This window comes from Rhamphochromis longiceps, linkage group LG1 (assembly GCF_057381845.1).
Source record: "Rhamphochromis longiceps isolate RC_006_pf linkage group LG1, R_longiceps_female_GT1.1, whole genome shotgun sequence".
NCBI classification, from domain to species: domain Eukaryota; kingdom Metazoa; phylum Chordata; class Actinopteri; order Cichliformes; family Cichlidae; genus Rhamphochromis; species Rhamphochromis longiceps.
In genome coordinates, this window is record NC_140557.1 from 13,977,589 (window position 1) to 14,000,978 (window position 23,390).

Consider the following 23,390-nt stretch of genomic DNA (forward strand, 5'->3'; position numbering starts at 1 on the left):
AGACCGTATTCAAAATTCCTTGGATTTCTAAAGCTATATATTTTTTTAACTCTAAGGTTCAAATTCAGAGAAAATTCTCAGACTCTTAAAGCCCCGACCAATGACTTCACAAAAAATGATCAAGGCAGCCTTGAGAGCAAATCGATTCTTGCCTGTGGTGTGGCTGTACATATCCCCACAGTGATCCCCTAACTAGAGTGGATTTGAGGGTGATGAAGAAATGTCAGAGAAATTTATGAACTGAATGGTGAAATGTTTTACGTGGGGGTACACCATGCAGCCCGGACATACCATTCAATAAATTTTTATATTTCTATATAAATAATACAATTAAAAAAGTAAATATAATGGATGCACAAGCATCAGTTTTAAGACAATATTTTGCTTTTTAAATTCTGTTTAAATATATGTCTGGTCTCTCCCTCTCTCCCTTTCACATAACCCTTTCCTGGCATGGATTATAGCCTTACATAAAACTGACTGCATAGGTGCAATAAAATGTCCTACGAGAGGTTTTAGTGTAGTGAGGATTATTGCAGATTGCCCATTGATCTTCAACTTTTCAAGGGGGAATTCACTTGCAGTAGGATTAGCCTCCTATTGATAATAATAATATATATCGTGCAATTGTACAACTGCCATATTATCTTGAAGGTATAGTGTGGTATGTGTTATAATAATCAATAAAACACTAAATAAACTTGCACGTACAAATTAAATTCTCCCAATTTTTGTGTATGTGTCCTTGCTTCTTGTTGTGTGTTTTTTTCCCATAAAATGTGTTCCATTTATGTCATTGTAGCAGGAGGAAAAAATCTTCAAAAAAAAATCTACATTGACACCAGGAGCTACATAATAAGTGGAGTTTCTAACTTAATCAAAGGCACACAGTAAGAACTTGTCAGAAGTCTGTGATCTATATTAACTGTAAATTATTTAACAAACCTGACAATTTGTGAAAGAAATTTCTACTTTTCAATTTCTTTTTTCCCTTTGTGTATAGAAGAAGAGTTTCAGTTTTTCCATTTCATTTCAATTCAGTGTTATTTGAATGGTGCCAAATCACAAGAACACACACACACATACTTGCAGGTGCCACTATTACAGAATATTTCAGGTCAGATTAAAAAAATTTTGTATGACAGAAGTTATTCACTTCGAATGAACTTGGTTAAACAAATTGGCCTGCCCTCTTTCTTTTTGTTTAATATAGACATAAAACGATGAGAAGATATGAAGAGAAAATTACTTTAAAACTTTTAAAATAGGGAGCAGGAGGTTATAAAGAGATTAGTTGATTTATGGGTTTTGACACATATATTCTCTCATGCATGTTTTCCCAATTTTTAAACATGCAGTGTATTACTAATACTAGAGTATTTTTCACTCATGGTGAAGACCATCTAAGTTACTCAATGCCACACATCCGGTTCATGTTCCATTACCCCCTAAACCCTTGTACGCTACCACTTTAAATAACATGACAAGCTTACAGAGTATGCCCCCATGTTCTTCTTTATGAGAGGCAAGGGAAGAGGATTTGGTCTCTGATGACGGTTACTAGAGGGCAGAAGCCAGTACTAAAATCCCAGGGTAGGATTATAATATAAAAATCAATCATTCCCCTTGTCCCAGTGCGGTGAATCAGCAGTAATCGTGTGACCTAGTTGGATGTATCTAATCTAAGCGGTGAGTGGTACACAAGGACAAACAAGGGGCTCAGTGAGGAAAAGCAAAATATGCTCATTAAACGAATATTACAGAAGATTAAAAAGCAACTCGCTGACTGCTTTTGTCTTTTACAATCTCTCTATTTCCATCTTTGTGTCCATCTGTTTATACCTCTCCCTCCCTTTGCCCCCTGTGTATTTCTCTGTTCTTTGTGTCATTTTCTTTGTTTCTGCATCTGTCACTTTATTTATTTCAGTTTTATACTTCTATTCATTTTTGGAAATCTGAGTCTACAGATGTAATTTTCTGAGAGAATGTTTACACCCGTGAAAGGAAATGTTTGTTTTCTTTTGAGATCAAGTCTAATTTTTATTCTTGTTTTTGTTTAAAGTATCAAAATATGTGCTATAAAATTTGAGACCTGAAATTTGCTTTTGTTTTTCCGTTACTACATGTTTTCATAGCGTGCCTTTAGGTAGTATTAGTGATTTAGATGATTTAGGAGCATCTTAAGTAGGGATGGGTACCGGTATCGTTCTGACATAAACGGTAGTAACCAGACCGAAAAGCAGCGCACATTTCGGTGCTTTATTTCCCTGAAATGTCATACACTTTGGATTCCAGCCAATCATTTTACCTTTGCAAGCGTAGTAGGCGGGCCCAGGTACCTACGTTCTTTTAGAGCAGAGCTACAGATTAAAAATGCCCAAGGCGAAGCGGTCAAACATCTGGCTGTACTTCACAGCAAAATATGCAAACTCAGCAGCCTGCAACAAGTGCTTTAAGGTGATACTGTGATAGTGTCAAAGGAGGTAACACCTCAAATCTGAAGAAACACCTGGCAACGTATAGCATTTTGTTAAAAGCCGAGAAATGTGCCGTATTTGATAGCTTGCTGCGAGACCTCACACCGAGCACATCTACTGCGGGTGTGGTGCCTGTTATCGGACCCGGAGCAACATCCCCCAAAAACACGAAGAGGAGAGTCCTGGCCCCTAGCCCTGCCAGTGTAGCAGAAATGATGAAGGATGATGACGGCAGCAGCAGCCGTTCTTCTCTGCGTGAGTAGCTTAATGTTGTTCGTGTGTAATTTACGTTGAGTAGGCTAACCACGTTATTACATTAACGCATGTAAGGTGAACTAGCAAACACCATCATAGCTACATGCGGCTGTCTTCTTGTTTGATGGCAGATACTCCCTGCACCCTGGCCAAAAAGGCTAAAATGACCAAAGAAAAAGAGGGAAACAGCTAAACATGAGAGGTTTTTGGACAAAGTTTGTGTTTTTTTTCCATTGATTAAGCACTGCTTCCCAGAGGTGTGGACTCGAGTCACATGACTTGGACTCATTAATTTTATGACTTTAGACTTGACTTGAAAAAATGTTCTAAGACTTGTGACTTGACTTGGACTTTTACACCAATGACTTGGGACTTGACTTGGACTTGAACCGGTTTACTTGAAAAGACTTGATATTTTACCCCAAATATAAAATTTAACATGCATATTATATAGAGATTGAAAATGTGACGTCATTCACGGGTAGAACCGCAAAGGATTCTGGGAACTCGTGGCAAGCGGTACTAGCGCACGCAGGCTTTCAATTAAAATCAGTCACACAGCGATAAAAAGAAACACAAAAATGTCAAGAAGCTGTTGTATTATTAACTGCAATAGCCGGTCGCATGACAGCCACGGGAAGCCGACGGGTAAAGAGATCGGTTGTTATCGGATTACGTCGTTGAAGAGAAATTGTTCGAGCCATGTTTCCGAAGTAACAAAGAGGCGACTGGATTGCAGCCATTCAAAGATCAAATATAACGTCCCAGAACACTCCAGCTCACAGGTTAGTCTGCTCCAAGCATTTACACGAAGGTCAGTGTTTTTTAGTAGTTAATACGTCATTTTTATAACATAATTAGTGATATAGGTTACAAGCAAGTCTGGTGCTGAACAGAAATTGTCGCGCTATGCTCCTTTGTTTATTGTGCATAAATAATGAATTGTCCTGACACAATATTGCGTTTCGCTTCTGTTATTATGGTACATTGACAAAAACATATACTTTTATTCACAGGATAAAACAGGTTTTTGTATCACTAATTGCCCAGTGCAATTACAGCATACAGTATTATTGTCACTGCTACATTTCTGTGATGCTACCAGAAATTATTTCCACTGCTAATTAATTACTGTTGAGCTCAAAGGTTATATTAATAAACGGTTAAGGAATGTGTATTTATGACGACAATTTGTGAGACTGGTAAACTTATGATACGTACGATGGTCTTTCGTTCTACACGGTGCGTTTCAAGGTCCTGCACCCATCCGTCGGTAAACTGTACCTGGGCTTGTTGCAGTGACCTGAAGTTACTAAACTTCATGAGTGTGTGCACTCACTCCAAGAACCGTATAATTATAAATATGCATATAAATATGCTAAGATGAGATAGCTGACTTCATCTAACTAGCAAATGTTGTCCAGGCTACGTTGGTGATGCAGTTCTTTTTAATGTGTATGATATTTTTGTCATGCGATTTTAAAGCTGGTCCTACAACCGCATCCAAGAATAACATGCAGCTTATCTCAGAACTGTCGGTGAAAATTATTCTTGGAGCTAAGTTTAATTGAGCTGCATTTTATAGAGGTGCAATTTCACAATTTGTGTATATTTTCTAAGTTCACTATTTTGTCATGTGTTGAGAAAAACACAGATTTTAAAATTACATGGTCTAATATTTACATTTAGCATAACTGCAACATTATTTTTTCTTTTTTTTTTTTAAAGACTCGAAAGGACTTGAAATTCAAAGTTTCAGACTTGTGACTTGACTCGGACTTTTACACCAGTGACTTGAGACTCGACTCTGACTTGCCTGACATTACTTGAGACTTGACTTGAGACTTGAGGATAAAGACTTGAGACTTACTTGAGACTTGCAAAACAATGACTTGGTCCCACCTCTGCTGCTTCCAGCCAAGAGTGATACCATAAATCCCCTATAGCTGCAGAAAAGGCTAACATTGTTATCTTTTTACAAAAAAACAGCTAAACATAAGAGGTTTTTAGACAAAGTTGGTGTTTTTTCCATTGTTTAAGCACTGCTTCCAGCCAAGAGTGATACCATAAATCCCCTATAGCTGCAGAAAAGGCTAACATTGTTATCTTTTTACAAAAAAACAGCTAAACATAAGAGGTTTTTAGACAAAGTTGGTGTTTTTTCCATTGTTTAAGCACTGCTTCCAGCCAAGAGTGATACCATAAATCCCCTATAGCTGCAGAAAAGGCTAACATTGTTATCCTTTTACAAAAAAACAGCTGAACATGAGAGGTTTTTGGACAAAGTTGGTGTTTTTTTCCATTGATTAAGCACCGGTTCGAGCACCATTTAAGCACCGGCACCGTTTCAAAAGTACCGGTTTGGTACTGGTATCGGATAAAACCTAAACAATACCCATCCCTAATCTTAAGTGTGTTTATGTGAGTATTTCAATATGGTGCAGTCTAAGTCTAAGGTATATAAACTTGTTAATGCAGTTAATCTGGAGTTGTTTTAGGAAATGCAATTCTCTCTATTCTTTATTTTAACAGTTCATCTCATTAGATATCTGTGCTCTGTTAGGGCAAGTTAGGAAGTGAAGAAAAGTGCACACTCAGACATAATCACACTTCATCCCTCTCCCCTTAACCACATTTCTTTCCTCTTTCTTTTGTAACCACAGACATGTGCATACAAAGAAACGCATACACACACTAAGCGGTGTGTGCTTTCGATCAGTCTGTGAGGCTGTGAGGTCCAGACAGATTGGCTGCTTTGGCAAGCTTCTGAGCCCTGATGCCAGGGCCAGGCAGGCGTTTATTGCTGTGTTTGCTGTGTGTGTCTTTGTATGTGTGTTGAGTGCGCTGTGGGAATACAATTGATCTTAGCCACAGGATCCCAAGAGGGGAGCAGAAGAAGGCTGGGGCAATGGTCGTGAAGAACCCCTATCTCACACAGCGGGAGCATGAAGACCTGTTTGTTTTCCTTCCCTACTTGTTGATTTTAACACTGGTAAATTGTTCGTATTTGGTTGCCATGTCCTTTTGGCCATTGTCTATTAAAAGTGTGTTTTCTATATTCTTAAAAGAAAACATTGTGTTATAAGTGTTGTCTGCTCTAATTAATTGGGTGTCTCTGAGCTACAGCTGATTTCCCTAATACTGAATTATTAGTATTAATTATTAACTATTAGTTTTTCTGAAATATTTCAGTAAGCTGTGTCCATCTGTTTTATTTTTAATTCAGTTAGTTTTTTGGTTGTTTCGTCCTCGTGTCTCTTTTTCTTTCCTTTTTTTTTTAACAACAGAGGTGCCAAATTCTGTTTATTTTCTTCCTAACTTTGTCACAGTTTCTTCTCTTTGACTTCTTGTATCTTTCCCACCTTTAGCACACTTTAGAAGACTCCTGGGGAACTTTTATCTCAAAAGAGGCCTTATTTTTCACTGGATAACATCTTCAGTTCAAAACCTGTAAATATATTTTAAAAGTGTCACAAAACCTTGTGCTCATCATAAAAAAAATATACTCTATAGTGTTGCTGATATATACTGTATACTGTTATTGCCAGTGAAAAGTAGCACAGTCTCACAGGAAAGTGTGAAATAGCTGATCTATTGTAGAAATTTATAATTTTTAATAATAAAGGCTGTAAACTTGCAAGATGCCTATTTCTGGGGGGCAAATAACAGTGGTGGGAACATAGCAAAATGGAAAATGAAGTTAATGTGATCTACACTGGGAAAGGTAATTATGTCCTTTTGCATATTTTACATATTTTCCATTTGTCTGCACGGCTTCCTTCCAAGTACTCTGTTTTCCTTCCACAGTCCAAAGACATGCAGTGGCCATAAGTGAGAACGTGAGTGTGAATGGTTGTATACCTCTGTGTTAGCCCTGTGACAGACTGGTCACCAGTACAGGGTGTATCTCACCTATTGCCCTATGAGTAAGTAGAAGCAGAAGATGGAAGTAAGTAGAGGTGGATGGATGGATGGATTTCAAAGTGCAGGACAACTTTTCACCAGGACTCAAATTAAAAAGTGTCCTGCAATACTGTAGTGTTTAATAGCTATATATATTCATACATTACACTTATACTTGTAAAAATTTGCACTACAAATAAAACAATTTTTACAATCACTGTATGTGCTTTTGAGAAAAAACACTGCATTCCAGTCTTTGGTTGCATATATGACCCTCTGATGTGTTTACTAGCAGTATGACATACTTGACATACTGCAGTACTAAACAGTATGTCGAGGGAATATTGATCTTTTGGAGTTTTAAACTCCTGTTTAGCTTTTAAGGCTCCATGTTTATTCAACAGCCTGCTTTCAACTAAAATTGCAATTCACTAATTAAAATGAATTAAATAAAATTAGCGTAAACTTATGAGAGTAAACGCTCAGTGAGAGAAAGACAGAACCTTGTAGAGTTTTAAAACACTCATGTTTTATTAAATCTCACAAGGACCCTCTTGTCAAATAAATTAAATCTAATTACTGAAAGGAAATAAATATAACTGAATAATGGCCTTCAAAAAAAAAGAATTCAAACACTTAATTGTCAAGCAATCTAGGCTAGCCGACATTTAGAAAGTTAAGTTAGAAGAGGAGGAAGAGGAGAAAATAAACACAATAGGAAAAAAAATCATTTAAAAAATACAGCTCAGACAGGCATGGCCCTCTCCCTTGTGGAATACCATACTGACAGTAACAAACCTGACAGGGTTGTCAATGGCAACAATGTTGTTGTAAGTAACAGAGTTGCCGGGCGATGGCGTGGAGATGGACAGAGCGGTGCAAAGTGAATTGGAGATAACAGGGAGTGTGACAACTGAATTACAGCTGACGGCCCTGAGATGAGCTCTCAGCAACCGTACAACAAGACAGATAGACAATATCCTACACTGGGAGGCAGGCAGGAAGATAGAACGAGACCGTATTTCAGTGGAAAGTCAAAAGCAAGAGGGGAAAAAAAACTCACTATGAGAAAAGAAGACAGAGGGAGAGATCATACAGGAAGTGAGAAAACAAGAGGAAGAAAAAAGGAATCCTATTTCCTGAACAAGTAAAGATAGGAGACACTTTAACAATGAGAGAAAGACAGAACTAGAGATTCCTGCACAATCACAGAGCAAACATGATCAGAATAGTCAGATAAGATAGAATTATTAGAGGATTTCTGTACATCGACAGAAATAAAACATCTTGGCTTTGTAAAGTTGTAAACAGTTGTGGTCAGAAATGTATATACATTCATCATGGATATAATTATCTTGGTAATTCTGGGTTTTTTGATAAAGATTTCTTTAAACAGTCCTTTTTCCAAGGTGGAATGACTGTACCACATACATCTTTACTGAATGTGAAGAACAAGAATTATGTGCACAAGTCTGAAATTATTTGAGATTTTCTCTAATCCACACAGGGTCACACAAGTATACATATAGGCTCAAATGTATAAATGCACTTAAATCTCTTAATAAGCGGTGCTAATGGTTCTACACTTTATTTTGACTTGACTAGTCCATGGCTTTTTCATTTCTCATGATCATGATTGATCAAAACAGTCAGGCTTTTTTTTCCCAACTAAATTCCCAACACAAAAAATGTACTTATTGGATTTGCCACTACATAGGAAATACAAAATACTGGAAATAAATACAGTTCTCATGTTTTTTGTTTTGTTCTTCTTAAAGCCCAAACACATATTTTGGGTTTAAACTGTAAAAGTTTATTGGTCATTTTCTTTTACCCCGTCCCAAATTTGTGGTTTTTCACAATTCCCGGGTGTTCTAGGAATGTATCACCCGCAAATTCTGTGAACTGTAATGATAATGAAACACAAATTTAAAAAACTTACTTGTAGCATTTGTCAGCCTGAAGGTGACGGACTTGTCTTTGATGTTACACACATTGCGGACTGACACCTGACAGGTATAATCAGCAAAGTCCTTGGGTCTGAGATTCTTCAGCTTCAGCACCTTGGTCTCACCCTGAATATGAGAAACAGGACATCATACAACATCATGTTGGATTATTGTGCTGTAAAAAGAATCATCTGAGAATTAATCACATTAACATTAATATAAACATAATAAACAAAAATCATATTTTCATCGTAATCCATAAACCTGAAAACCCAGAGCGTTTATTTCAGTCTCTTTTAAACTGGGCTGTAATCTTGTGCAAAAGTCTTTAATATGCTGAACCGGGTTAAATACAAACTGAGAGAAGCTCAAATATTAACATAGATACATGCACACACGCATCCTGCCCTTGTATATTGCACGCTCTGGTTATCAAGTGAAGCATTTCAAATATTCATTCATTGTCATTTGATTGGTAAATTCCAAATATCTTTCACATGCAACCATCGGGAAAATGAAACTGATCTGGTTCAAAAATAAAAACTAAATCTGTTCATCTTCTCTCTATTTCTGAAAGCATGCTACTTGCAATCTCAGCAGTGTGCTCGCTTCTTCTCATGTAGATGTACAGACACTGACTTGGACACACAAAAGCAGTCACACATCTCTTAACATCACTGATGATTTTCAGATCAAGGCTTTGAGTCTGATACAGTAGGCAGTGTCTTAGGCAGCCCTGAGAAGAGCTTTGCTGGCTGGTTAATTGAACTCCAGGGGCTCTGCTTTGTTGCTGACTGGTGCTTTGATAAGTGAAGAAAATGGGAACAGTTGTACTAACTGAACAATTGTGTGCTCAGCCTGGGGATGAAGCTTGGGGACTGTTTATTTGGCAGTTTTTTCAGCTGGATATTGCTGGGTAAATGAACAAGTAACTGACTGTTCAACTTGATGGCCAGTTCATTTTAACCTAATTAAAAGCGTGCTTGTCTTAACGCTGATAGAAAGGAAGAAAAACAATCTCATAATGCTACTATAAACAACAATGTAAAAATGTAATACATAATTATTCATGTGTTTGCTAAGGCATTCCAGTGTACCTACCATGTTCTAGGCTTCCTGACATAGTATATTTCTAGAGTTTTTGGGATTTGTTTGCATAGAGTGATTAATGAAAATTTTAGTCATTAAAAAGGGCCACGTTATTAAAGTTAATTGAACCTATTATGCCTGGCCCATGGTAATTTTTTGTTGTTTTACTTGGATTTAGTAGCTTATAGTATTTTCACAGTAATTACTTCAGTAATGTTTATGCAAAATAGGTATATCCGACTACCACAGAGAAACCACAGCAACACATAGTGCAGCTGATAATGTGTATTATCAGCTGCAACTGTCTAGTTTAATCAAGTCAATATTAGTTGCATGAAATAGTGAAAGAGAGTAATAAGAGATATATTGTTTTGAAAGTTTGAAACTAAATCTGCTTCAAATTATGAAGTTATGTTTCAGTTATGAATGAATGTCTCACATAAAACATTGAATATGGAGGATGCATATTTCCTAAAAGTAAGTTAGACCTTCAATGGGTGAAGAGTCCAGTACTAGCATCCACAACATATTATGTATTTAAATATATATATTAAAATGTCTTTTTGTGATATAACCTGTAACTGCACAAAATAATATGACATAAAATTGTAGTTAGCCTTAGTTGTAATCTATGTAGAGGTAATACAGAGCATTAAAGGGCTTTTCCCACTTTGGAGTGTCACACTGATTTAAAAAGTAAGCGTAGTGTCACACACTGAATAATGTAATCAAAACAATGTTGCAGGTTACGATGAAATTATTGCTATCATAAAAATAAATCCATCTAAATGACATATCTTGCTAACTGTCTGATACATACAGCTCCACAGGTCACTGATAATACACATGGAATCAAATCATGTTAAAAATAGCCATACAGATTGATTGCAAGTCCTTTAACGCCAAGTAAAACATGCACAGTTTCAGCAAATCCAAAGCTTATCAGTCTTGCCGTGGAGAATTATTGGATAATTGCTCTTCAGGGGAGAGGTTTAAGAAAGAAACAGTTCAATTCCTATGACAACCTTACATCAACGCTAATTCCACAACACTGTCTAAGTAAACATTGAATGTGAGACATATTCAATTAATAATCACGAGAGAATGAAATACGTTCAGCTGGGTGAGGCTTTGTCTTGATGGCAGAAAAGAACAGGGTTGAAATGGGAAGGTAAGGGCAGAAAGCAGGGAGCGACTCCACACCTGGCAGAGCGTTTGTGAGCTGTACATGTGTACCTGAGTGTAAAGAGGCTCATAAATGTCCACTCCATTGTCTTTGCTCTGCTCGATGAGCATATCCCCACGTTTCCAGATGAAGCGTGCGGGAGGGTTGGAGTTGACGGTGCAGCGCAGGAATACTGTCTTCTCTTGGTAGTAACTGCCGCGCACGTCGCTGATGGTCTGGTGTACTGTCAGAACTGGTATATCAAGATCTGCAAAATAGACGGTGAAGAAAACAATAAAACTATGAAGACTTTGATAATGCTGCAGGGAGAAAATTGCACAATTAAGCTCCTACTCCATCACACAGGGAAATAAATAACCACAAAATACTGTTTTATAAAATCACAATCTCTTCACAGCCTTTGCAGTTAAAAAGGCTTTTCATGGCTTTGAGGCTTTTTTTTTCAGGGGAAAACACTGGCAATAATTTGTAGCAGGGATGAGATCTGATATATGGAATAATACTTGTAAATAAAGCAAACAGTTCTAGTTTGTTGCCCACCCACACTGACCAAAGCTGTCCAAACAGTCACCTATTTATTTTACTTTCTAAGGAGCACAAATGTCCAAAGATTTCTGTGTTTACCATTTCCATCTCTTGCTGTGACTCTCGCACACTGCGCCTTCATATTTCTTTTCTGTCATTTTTTTAATCCCCCTTTCCCCCCCACTTGCTTCATTTTTCCTGGGCATTTCCTTCATGGAAGTGTCGTCTCCCTTTTCCTCCAGTGGATAGGATTTCAGCTGCTGTCACGAGCACAGAGGCTGCTCTCCCCTGGTTTCTGCCATCTCTACAAAACTCACTGCCACTTTCACTCCACATCACCATCCCTTCCTTTCTATCCTCTCCTCCTCGCTCTCTGCTTCTATCTCTAACAGGGCAGAGTGGTGTGTGTGTGTGTGTGTGCATGTGTGTGCGTGCGTGTGTAATTCTGATTCTTTGCAGCCTAATTGGACTGTTGCAGCCTTCAAACATTATAGAAACAATTTCTGCCAACACCAAAGGTTCCTCTCTTTGCTCCCCACTCCATTTTACTTCTCCCCTTCCTGCTCACCACCTTTTTCTTTCTCTTTGCACCTCCTGCCCTTCACCTCCTGTCTATTGTGTCAACTCATCTCACCTACAGCACACTTAAGTTGCAAGCTATGGAAAAATGTGAGCTGCGAATGTAACGACTATGTTGCTTGACATCACTGGATGTGAACACAGCAGGGCTCATGCGATGCTGTAAGGAGGGAAGCATTTGTATTTTTGGCTGGAGACATTTGAGAGAAACAATGTGTAGCTAAGCATGGTTGATTTGTGATTTTGTTGTTGAAAAGGGCACCGTTGTCACATGAGGGCTGTGCTTCACACACACAGCCATATGCACATGCATGCACTCACACACATCTAGAACTATATCAAAGTGTGCACTGCCTGAACATAGCATCAGAGCACTTTTGTAGTTTGAAGGTTAGAGCTCAGAGGCAGACTGAGACAAACTCACAGAGGCAACTTAAGCGCATTGAAGTGGCTACAAATAAAGCAGACATTGCATGAGAAACAACTCCTTTTTAAAATAAAAGGGTCACGGGAATGTTTACTAAATCATAGGACCTTGCTTTACAGTGTGCAGTAACCTTTTTGAATACCTTGGGAAATAAAAGTGAGTCAGGATCTGTACAACACTTAAACCGCATGCGAACAGTTGTGACTACAGTTGTTTTATCAAATCATCTTCAAAATAATTTAACAAAACAAACACAAACACAAACACAAAAAAAAATGCAGTCGCTTGAGTATTCCACTGGAAACGTGCAACTTAATTAAATAAATTCTTATCAAAACAATGTCTTGAAACACTGAATGAAGAAAATATTATGCTTCTATGCTATAAAATTATTTCCCAAGTTATCTCCATTCGTCCATCATTTCCCTAACCATTTATCCAAATTAATGTGTTTGGAGAAGGGGTTGAGTACTAGCCATAATAGATACACTCTCATAGCCAGAACCTATGGTCAATCTGGAATCACCAATTACCTGCCAGTTGAGTCTTGTGGGAGGGCCACTTGACAATTCATGCATGCAAATCTTTTTTCTGGATTATATCTTTACTGCAGTGGATCTACAAAGTATGCACTGGCTGTAATATAGTCCTGCTTTGTTGTACATTTTTATGACATGATTGTATTGCACATTTTATTATCTACACTTTTTTTCATCCAACTTTTACACAATCTGAGCTGACTAAGCTGCTTACTTTAATACAGTACACTTGTTTTGTATAGCATTTGTTTGTTTTAGTTGGGTTTTTTTAGTGAAGTAGTTCTAAGCTTTGTGAAGTGCTCACCTGATTCTATGGTTTTCCACTCTTAATGGATATTGTGATTTATGAAGCCACAGCTTGAGACAAAATAAGGCCCAGCAAGAAACTAGACAATGAGTTGTACCAGTATTTCTAGAAGCCTCTGCCAGGAAAAGGCCTTCAAACCTGAGAAGCTATCAATGATATCTGCCTCCTGGTTCTGCCATGTGCGCATGTGTGTGTGAAAGAGATTTGGAAACGGAGCTAGCACCTTTGTATACTTGAATTTGTGAATAGGTGCATGTGAATGTGTGCATTTATCTGTCCAGGACTGGCAAAGGATTTCTGTATATTTTTCACAGATCATTTGCAGCGCAAGGGGAACCCTAGCTAATGCCCCAGTAGTATGTGTGGTGTGTGCTTGTGTGTCTGCCAGAGAGTCAGTGCAATGTGTGATTTGTTGGCATTCTGCATATTTCCCGTTTGAATGAGAAGGTGGAAAGCCTGCCACAAAGAGAAGATTATACAAAGAGAGTATAAACAAATGTAAATAGTCGATGTGGTGGTCCACACTGTGTGGTCATGCATTCTGATTCTATATTACACATATTGCCCAAGAGATACTTTTTTTCCCTGGGTTAATATATTCTGGCATGGCCTTACATTATGTTTGCGTCGTGAAAATATGGATAATTCAAACTATCATCAACATAACCTGACGTAAGAAATGGTGCAAGAACTCAAAACTAATGTTAAAAGAAGCATTTCTTGAACAAAAAGTGTTCATTTTGTTTATATTTGGAAACAATGACAATGCTTCTTTGATTTTTTTTCTGAAAAACAGTTGCACTGTTAAAGCTTTTGCAATGCAAAACCAGAGGGGAACTCTAACTTTGCTCAGTATGGGCCTTTAAGTAAATAGAGACAGGGTGAAACTGCAAGTGCACAGAAATACAATATGAAACTTTAATGAAGTTTCTGATTTCCCCAAAGTCCTGCCTTTGCACACAGTTTAGATCAATTGCACTGTGTGGCTTTTGTTAGCCACAGCTTTTAATGCACATCTCTGCTCTGGGGGTCTGGCATTGTTTTCTGCTTAGACACCACACAGTGGTGCTGACTAGCTCTCTCTTAGAGTGGCCCTTAGCTTGGATAGATGCCTGCGAATAGAGATTTTTTTTCCCCAAAAACACTATGTGAGATTGCATTTTATAATTACAGTGCTGAAAAACAAATGTGCAGTAATGGAGTCCACATTAGCTGCCTTTAACTATAGTTTCTTTCATAAATCTAGACAGTAGTAACAGGTACCAGCTAAAAGCTATGATATCTAGGAAAGATCACACTTTCCTTGTTCCATTTCATCATCTGTCTTGTTAAGTCTTTAATTTTTTTTTTAATCTGGTCGTGGCTCAGGAGTTGGCAGTTCGTCTTGTAACGACAGACAGTCTCGGTCGTTGTGTCCTTGGGCAAGACACTTCACCCGTTGCCTACTGGTGGTGGTCAGAGGGCCCGGTGGCGCCAGTGTCCAGCAGCCTCGCCTATGTCAGTGTGCCCCAGGGCGCCTGTAGCTACCTACAGCTGCCCTGGACTGAGTGTGTAAAGCGCTTTGGGGTCCTTTAGGACCAGTAAAGCGTTGTACAAATACAGGCCATTTACCATTTAAGGTAGCAAGGTGGTGTGGTGGTTACCATTGTTGCCTCACAGCAAGAAGGTCCTGAGTTTGACACAGTTTGTATGTTGTTTCCAGGTACTCTGGCTTTCTCCCACAACTCAGTCATGCAATTGGTGTTAGGTTAACTGGTGATTTTAAATTGCCCATAGATGCTTGTAAGTGTGAATGGTTGTCTGTCTCTCTGTGTTAGCCCTGTGTAAGACTGGTGACCTGTTCAAGGTGTACCCCGCCTCTCAAGCTACAGTAGCTGGGATAGACTGCAGCCCCCCTGCAACCCTGTTAAGGATAAACAGAAGAAAATGAATAGATTTTTGTCGAGTAACACAGCACATAATTCATGTATAAATTTTAGTTACACATGAATTCTGAAAATAAGAAAAAAGTCAGACCTTTATGACATAGTCTTAATCTCACTTACAAGTTAATTGAGAAAGGGTTATTCAGCGATGTTTTAAAACTTCAGATCAAGCAAGCAGATTCAGTTATTCCAGCTGAAATTTCTTTATTATTGAGAAATAAGAAACTGCTGTTTTTTGTTCTGAAGTCTCAACCCGAAATTTTATCTAATATTATTAAAGAGATATACCCAATTTAAACCCACTAAGATAGTGATACTGAAAGTATCACTGAAAGTCCTCTGCTAGGTACTTACTCCAGCAGGAGGATGCTCTGGACTCCAAATCCTCTTAGATTTCCAATAACATGTCCTGTACTCTACTGAAAGTATACTGAAAGTATCACTGAAAGACATGTAATTTTAAAAATGTCCTTTTAAGCTTACTGTTAAGGTTACCATGAATTATATCTATAAAGTCTGATTTACACATCTATTCCAGTCTCATTTGCAAGGATCTAAGCTACTGGCAAATAACACTTAATAAATGCATTTAAGCTGCTAACACAGTTAACAAAGACATAACAAGAGGAAAATGTAAATTTACAGCATCACAGACATGTGCAGCATGCATCTTTCATAGATTAAAAATGTGGTTGCATGCCATCATTTCACTAAAATAACCAGAGTAACCATTAAAATGAAGGAAGCAGAGATTTACTAATCCATCCTGGCGGTCAGAGTTGACAGAGTGTGTTTTTGTAACAAGCTGACCTCTGCTAGGTACTTACTCCTGCAGGAGGATGCTCTGGACTCCAAATCCTCTTTGATTTCCAATAACATGTCCGGTACTCTAATAGCTCTCTAGGAGTAGATGGCCATTAGAGAAGATGACAGGCTCAATTGAATGTGAGTGTACAATAGTGTACAATAGAGTCTGTGTGTGTGAGTGATTGGGTAAGTAGTGGATTTAGTACCCCCTAATACATGTAACAATTTTTCCCCCAAAAAAGTTTGAACACATTGTTAAAAATGGAATTAAACAGAATATAAATTTTTTAAAACCCATATTTATTATTAAATTATTGCAAAATTTTGAGTTTCTATTTTAAAAGCTTATTTCAGTCCACAGCAATACAATAAGTCATCATCAAACCAGGTAAGGGATTAAAAAATAATAATACTTGAGCTGTTTTTTTGTCAAGCTCACATTTGCATACATCTGTAGGTATTTACAAGGTCTGAAAACACACTCTTTTATACCATTGACCACACACAAACACTAATGGAAGCTCATAGCAGCACACACAGCAGGAAAAGTCTGCGCATACAGAGAGGCACAAACAGAGGCAGACTTGCCGTTTGATCCAGCTTCACATCTCGTCAATTATTCAGCATTCTGCTCATAGACATTGCCTTAAAGATGGCATAAAACATGCACGAGGCCCACATTTGGAAATAACGAGAGCATTGCCTGTATTTAAAATGCAATGTTTGGAAGTAAAGGTTGATTTATTCTGATTTTCCATGCTAAATTTGTTTAGTTTAGTTTTTAGTGTAACAATATAAATCACTTTTTTTCTTTTAACACACAAATTATGCCTTCATGCATGCTCAATCATCCAGATAAGGATATCCCAAAAAGTTGATTCTGTTCATCTGGAAGTATGAACATCCTACGTATCCAGAAAGATAAAAAGCATTGGCAGTCAAGTAATGAGAGTAAACTAATTTAAACACACAGACCATTTAGTTAGGCGCTTGCTTTACACATGCACAAAGAACACATCATGTCAATACACAATACATGTCAGCGTAAAACTACTGTTAAACCACGATTACAATAAATGCAAAAAAGATTGCAACCTCTGCAGCAACTTGTGTACATGTTCTGCTGTTAGGTTTAATAGCAAGGCACAGGAGTGTGGTTAGGAAGAACAACACTATGAGTCTTCTCCCAAACTACTACTCTTGAATTTGCTGAAAATGGTGCATTTTCGTTGAGGCAGCGCATTATGTGCGAGCCTTAATTATGCTTTTGTCAGCAAAGAGCCTGGGAAAATGTATTAAACATTCATGATGGTGTGACTCTATTCTTTTAGGCCATAAAAAGACTAATTTGGGCACGGTTATTTACCGTGAGTGCGACAGTGTAACTGCACAGCGGTAGTGACAGCAAAGAGGGTGTTAAAGGATGCAAAAGCACAGTTCATTCACTTAGCCTCTGGGTTAAAATAACACACAATCTCTCACACGCAGGAACGCAAGAAAAGTTGCATAGGCTCACACAATGTTATGCAATAGTATGTACACACACACACACACACACACACAGTGATACGTCTACATATACAAGTACGCAATAACCAACCCCAATACACACAATTTCCTCAGGGTCACAATAACACATGAATCTTAGAAGAAAGTCCTTCTATGTCCCCCGTAAATGGCTTCTGAAGATATCTATGGGGAGCAGGATGGATAAAGGATGCCCTTTGTACTCCTCCTGTGTTCCTTTGAATGCTCATGGTGTATCAGCCGCATCCATCCATCTTGCAAGTATATATACTTAGACAATTTCCTCTCAACCATGCAGACACATCCATAGCATATTGTTGGGGATGGCCAGATGGCAGATGCTTTTTGCATATTTAATTAGCTTTGTTGCGTGTATAGAACAGTGGACCATGGCAATAATATGTATAGAGAAAATATATAGAGATACACCTTGTAATATAGGCGGCTGCTGGTCTTAAAGTTATTAAAGTGCTTGTGCTTTATTGTGTTGTGTCTCAAGGTGAACACTGGACTCAGGGGCAATATGCACAATCTCTTTATTAAAACAACTCTGGACAACTTCTGTTGATCTTGTCCAGATACTAAAGCGGCATTCTGGAAAAACTTTACTGGTTCCTGGTTAATAGAGGGCAGCGAATACATAAACGGATAAGAACAAAAAGACTCCATAGAACGGTGTACATTTTAGGACATCGTCAGGTCTCAGGAAAAAAGTTGTCAGGTCTCAGACAAAAAAATGTCAGGTCTCAGTTCTCAGGAAAACAGTTGTCAGGTCTCAGGAAAAAAATGTCAGGTCTCAGAAAAAAAAATGTCAGGTCTCAGTTCTCAGGAAAAAAGTCATCAGGTCTCAGAACACGAGCTATCAGACAGAGAGAAAATCTTCCTGCAGGTGGTGCTGTTGTCATGTGCCAGCCAAATTGATTTCCAAATACGTCATCAACGTGTGACAGTGGAAGAACGTAAGGTCATTGAACTCACCGGAATTCTACCACAGTTCATGCTAGTAACAACACAACGGCTGTGTCCCAATTAAAAGACCTATTATGTCACCGCGACGCGACGACGCCTGTCCCAATTCGAAGTGTACTCCAAATGCGTACTCCAAATGCGCCGTCGATTTCCCCAAATATCAAGCGTGGTCCGGTGCACGCTTCATGGTCCCATATATTCCACAATTCATAGCGCAGCGGTGAATGTGGATAATTTTGCCGAGAAATACGGCAGACGGCAGAAGCGGGGCGGCCAAAGAGTAAACTTTCAAAAGTAAGTACTGAATATTATGTCACTTATTTACGTGCAAATGTTTAATAACGAAGAACATTGAAACATTACTGTTGGCCACATGTCAGCAAAGTTACAAATATTAGCGATGTTTGTACTAACTTGGTTTTAAAGCCTTTACTGTAAAATATACGCAGTTCAATAGTTGTCCTTAATCTGACAGATAATGTGATGCTTTTATGCATAATTAAAGTCAGTCATATATCCACAAACACAACAAGCTGAAAGTCAGTGAATGCTGCTCGGTTTGCAGTCCTGAATATCACGGCACAAGCAGGATTCACTGCACTGTTAATGTTAGCTATGTTATATTACTGCCTCTGTTCGGTGTTGTCGAGCCAAATTGACTTTAACGCGTATTTGAACGAGCTGACGGTTCACTCGTTAAGCTGAAAGAAAGATGCTTTAATCACAGGAGTCACACATGTGTCCACTGTACCATCTGGGAACTCTTCTTGTTTAGCACTCGTAATAACACAAACACTAAATCCTCCTGTTTGTAGCAGTGTATACACCTGAGACTGTCACCTGTCTGTCTGTCCTGCACTCTCTCTCTTTTTCTTTCTCTCTGATTGTGTAATAAAAGTATGAACACGTATTTATAAGTTACACTTGTGTTTGAATCCTGCAGCTTATCACACATTTGATTTCCATGTGTGACAACTAGAAGTGTCCAGAGTGAGGACAGACTGAAGGACCCACTGCTGCATGTGTGTGTGTGTATATATATATATATATATATATATATATATATATATACATAGAGGACAGTTACAAGTACTTGGGGATCCCACAGGCGATCCCACAGGCGAATGGGAACCATGAAGAGGCCGCTAGAAAAGCTGCAACCACCAAGTACCTGCAGAGGGTCAGGCAAGTCCTGAGGAGTCAGCTGAATGGTAAGAACAAGATCCGGGCCATCAACACGTACGCCCTGCCCGTGATCAGGTATCCTGCTGGGGTAATAGGCTGGCCAAAGGAGGAGATAGAAGCCACTGACATAAAGACAAGAAAGCTCCTTACCATGCATGGAGGGTTTCACCCCAAATCCAGCACCCTGAGGCTGTACGCTAAGCGGAAGGAAGGGGGCCGGGGACTGGTGAGTGTCAGCACCACAGTCCAGGATGAGACAACGAACATCCAAGAATACATTGGGAAGATGGCCCCAACTGACCGAGTGCTCAGTGAATACCTCAGGCAGCAGAAACCCAAGAAAGAGGAGGGAGACGAGGAACCATCATGGAAGGACAGGCCCCTGCACGGTATGTACCACAGGCAGATAGAGGAGGTGGCTGATATCCAGAAAGCTGGACTGAAAGACAGCACAGAGGCACTAATCATGGCAGCACAAGAACAAGCTCTGAGCACAAGATCCATAGAGGCTGGGGTCTATCACACCAGGCAAGACCCCAGGTGCAGGCTGTGTAAAGATGCCCCAGAGACAATCCAGCACATAACAGCAGGGTGCAAGATGCTAGCAGGCAAGGCATACATGGAACGCCATAACCAAGTGGCCGGCATAGTGTACAGGAACATCTGTGCCGAGTATAACCTGAAAGTCCCGAGGTCAAAATGGGAGATGCCCCCAAGGGTGGTGGAGAATGACCGAGCTAAGATCCTGTGGGACTTCCAGATACAGACGGACAAAATGGTGGTGGCTAACCAACCGGACATAGTGGTGGTAGACAAACAGAAGAAGACGGCCGTAGTGATCGATGTAGCGGTTCCGAATGACAGCAATATCAGGAAGAAGGAACACGAGAAGCTGGAGAAATACCAAGGGCTCAGAGAAGAGCTCGAGAGGATGTGGAGGGTGAAGGTAACGGTGGTCCCCGTGGTAATCGGAGCACTAGGTGCGGTGACTCCCAAGCTAGGCGAGTGGCTCCAGCAGATCCCGGGAACAACATCGGAGATCTCTGTCCAGAAGAGCGCAGTCCTGGGAACAGCTAAGATACTGCGCAGGACCCTCAAGCTCCCAGGCCTCTGGTAGAGGACCCGAGCTTGAAGGATAAACCGCCCGCAGGGGCGTGCTGGGTGTGTATATGTGTATATATATATATATATATATATATATATATATATGTACATTTATATACTCCAAGTGTGCGGTCTCTTAATTGGGACACAGCCAACGTAAGTTTAACTTGCTCTCCCTTTTGTCCATACTTTTGCCACAGTTGTGTTATATTAAGTTGCGGTTAGGTTGTGAAAGTTACATAACGCATATCAGAGAAGGAAAGCTACTTTTGTACGATAAACTAAGTCAGCACTATTTTTGTCTGGCTAATTCAGACTTCAACCCTAGAAGTTTTAAAACTCTTCTCAGATGCCTCTCACTGTTAAAACACAACACAGATTTACATTATTAAAGATATTAAAGACAAAGTGCATCTTTTGTCATTTTAGAGATTTGTCATGGAAACTGTATCTCATAAAACACATGCTTTTGAAATGCAGACTTACCTTATTTTATGCCTATATGAATTCAGTACACAGCTGATTTCCCTTTGTTTTAAGCCTTTCTTGAACAATGTTATTATCATTGTATCTTGAAAGGTTAAGTGTGACAACAACAGTCTAATTGATCACCCACCTCTTACACTGACCATAAGTAACTAACCGGTAAATTATTAAACCTTTTTAGGTGGTAATTACACTAAAAGCAGCATCTATTCAGTTTACACAAAGGAAATATTATGTGTAGCAAAAAAATACACTTCTTTGATATTCAATTCAATTCAATTTTATTTATATAGCGCCAAATCACAACAACAGTCGCCTCAAGGCGCTTTATATTGTAAGGTAGAACCTACAATAATACATACAGAGGTGTATGTATGAAAGAGGTGAACAGTAGTTACTAAATAAGTTGTACTTTTCTCATTTATTTTTAATGCTCGATAAAAAATAGTATTTTTGGAAGAGTCATAGAAACCAGCCAAAGTCGGATACTCCTTTCATCTTCAATGCAATATGTCATGACATATTGCAGCAAATCTATAAACAACAACAACAAAAAAAAAACATATCGAGATCACAAAATATCTTGACAGTAGCAACAGAAAAAAGAGAAATAAAGAAAAACAGCGACAGAAAGGATGCAGGCTCCTCGTAAGCTTTCAGCTTGTCCATTCGCTGAAACGTATATAAAACAATTACAAACCAGTTTAAATTTAGATAATGTTTCAACACCACTGTCGCTAGCTAGAATGAATTAGACAGACAAAAATAGTGCTGACTTAGTTTATCGTACAAAATTAGCTTTCCTTCTCTGATATGCGTTATGTAACTTTCACAACCTAACCGCAACTTAATATAACACAACTGTGGCAAAAGTATGGACAAAAAGGAGAGCAAGTTAAACTTAAGTTGTGTCGTTAGGAGCATGAACTGTGGTAGAATTCCGGTGAGGTCAATGACCTTACGTTCTTCCACTGTCACAAGTTGATGACGTATTTGGAAATCAATTCGGCTGGCACATGACAACAGCACCACCTGCAGGAAGATTTTCTCTCTGTCTGATAGCTCGTGTTCTGAGACCTGACGACTTTTTTCCAGAGAACTGATACCTGACATTTTTTTCTGAGACCTGACAACTTTTTTCCTGATACCTGACGATGTCCTAAAATGTACACCGTACTCAAGATAACACTAGGTGTGAAAATACAGTCCGATCAGCAGTCACTGAGAAGGTGGGAATGCTTTTGTAACTTACCCCACTTTGGACAAACAATATGGAACATGAGAAGATTTAAACACACACAACAACACTACACCCTCACACATGCAGCTGTTCACCTCATGGACAATATAAGTTTGAATAAAGCAACTCTAGCAATCTCATTAGATTAAAGTTCATTCACTCCCGTGGATTACAAAAGTGAAGCTGCTGTGTTCACGTCTTCATTTGCATGATGTATTTGTTATTATCATTTTTATCAGAAGCAAAACTTTACAAAGCAGCTGATGAAGGACACTTGGCTGTTTTGATCAGACAGGAAGCAGATCATTTTTTTGTGTGTGTCTATCAAGTGACCGCATGGCCAGCTTCTCTTTCACTGAATTCAGTTCAATTCAATTCCATTTTTTTTATATAGCACCAAATCACAACAGCGTTTGCCTCAAGGCACCTCAATGCTTTATATTATAAGGTAAAGACCCTACAAAAATTGAAAGGAAATCTCAATAAATGGCCCCCTTTGAGCAAGCACTTGGCGGAAGTGGGAAGGAAATACTCATCCATCTGCTGCAACTACGTGGCTTTGGGGCTGGACAAAACCATAAATTTAAAAAACTTTCTACTACACTCATCTGGTTTTTAGTTGATTAAGCATATCAATAAGCAAGTAAAAATAGTTTTAAAAAGTTTGTCAGGAGTGTGTATAACTTTACTAAGAGGAAAAACTCCATCACGGAGGCTCCGCTAAACCAAAATACTGCATTTCACACCACCCACAGTCCTCCAAGTATTATTTCAAAAATTGCCCAGAGCAAAACATAGAGGCTATTAGGCAATGCTTTAGCACAGAATAACCCCACCCGCCTGTTGGTAAGATGGTTATTGCCTACTATCCAGACTGATTTGTGCAGCTCTCCCCACCAACAGCACCGCCT

The 23,390-nt window shown here is 38.9% G+C and overlaps 1 protein-coding gene across 2 annotated transcripts in view; it reads right to left on the bottom strand.

Annotated features, from left to right (window-relative positions):
* Positions 1–23,390, bottom strand: part of mdga1 (MAM domain containing glycosylphosphatidylinositol anchor 1) — a 204,209-nt gene that overhangs the window by 82,816 nt on the left and 98,003 nt on the right. For both annotated transcript variants that reach the window (XM_085391380.1, XM_085391300.1), the window contains exons 5-6: positions 10,910–11,106; positions 8,578–8,710 (exon numbers count right to left, since the gene is read on the bottom strand). In XM_085391380.1, coding sequence (XP_085247506.1) covers positions 8,578–8,710; positions 10,910–11,106 — 330 coding nt within the window. The remainder of the gene's footprint in view (positions 1–8,577; positions 8,711–10,909; positions 11,107–23,390) is intronic.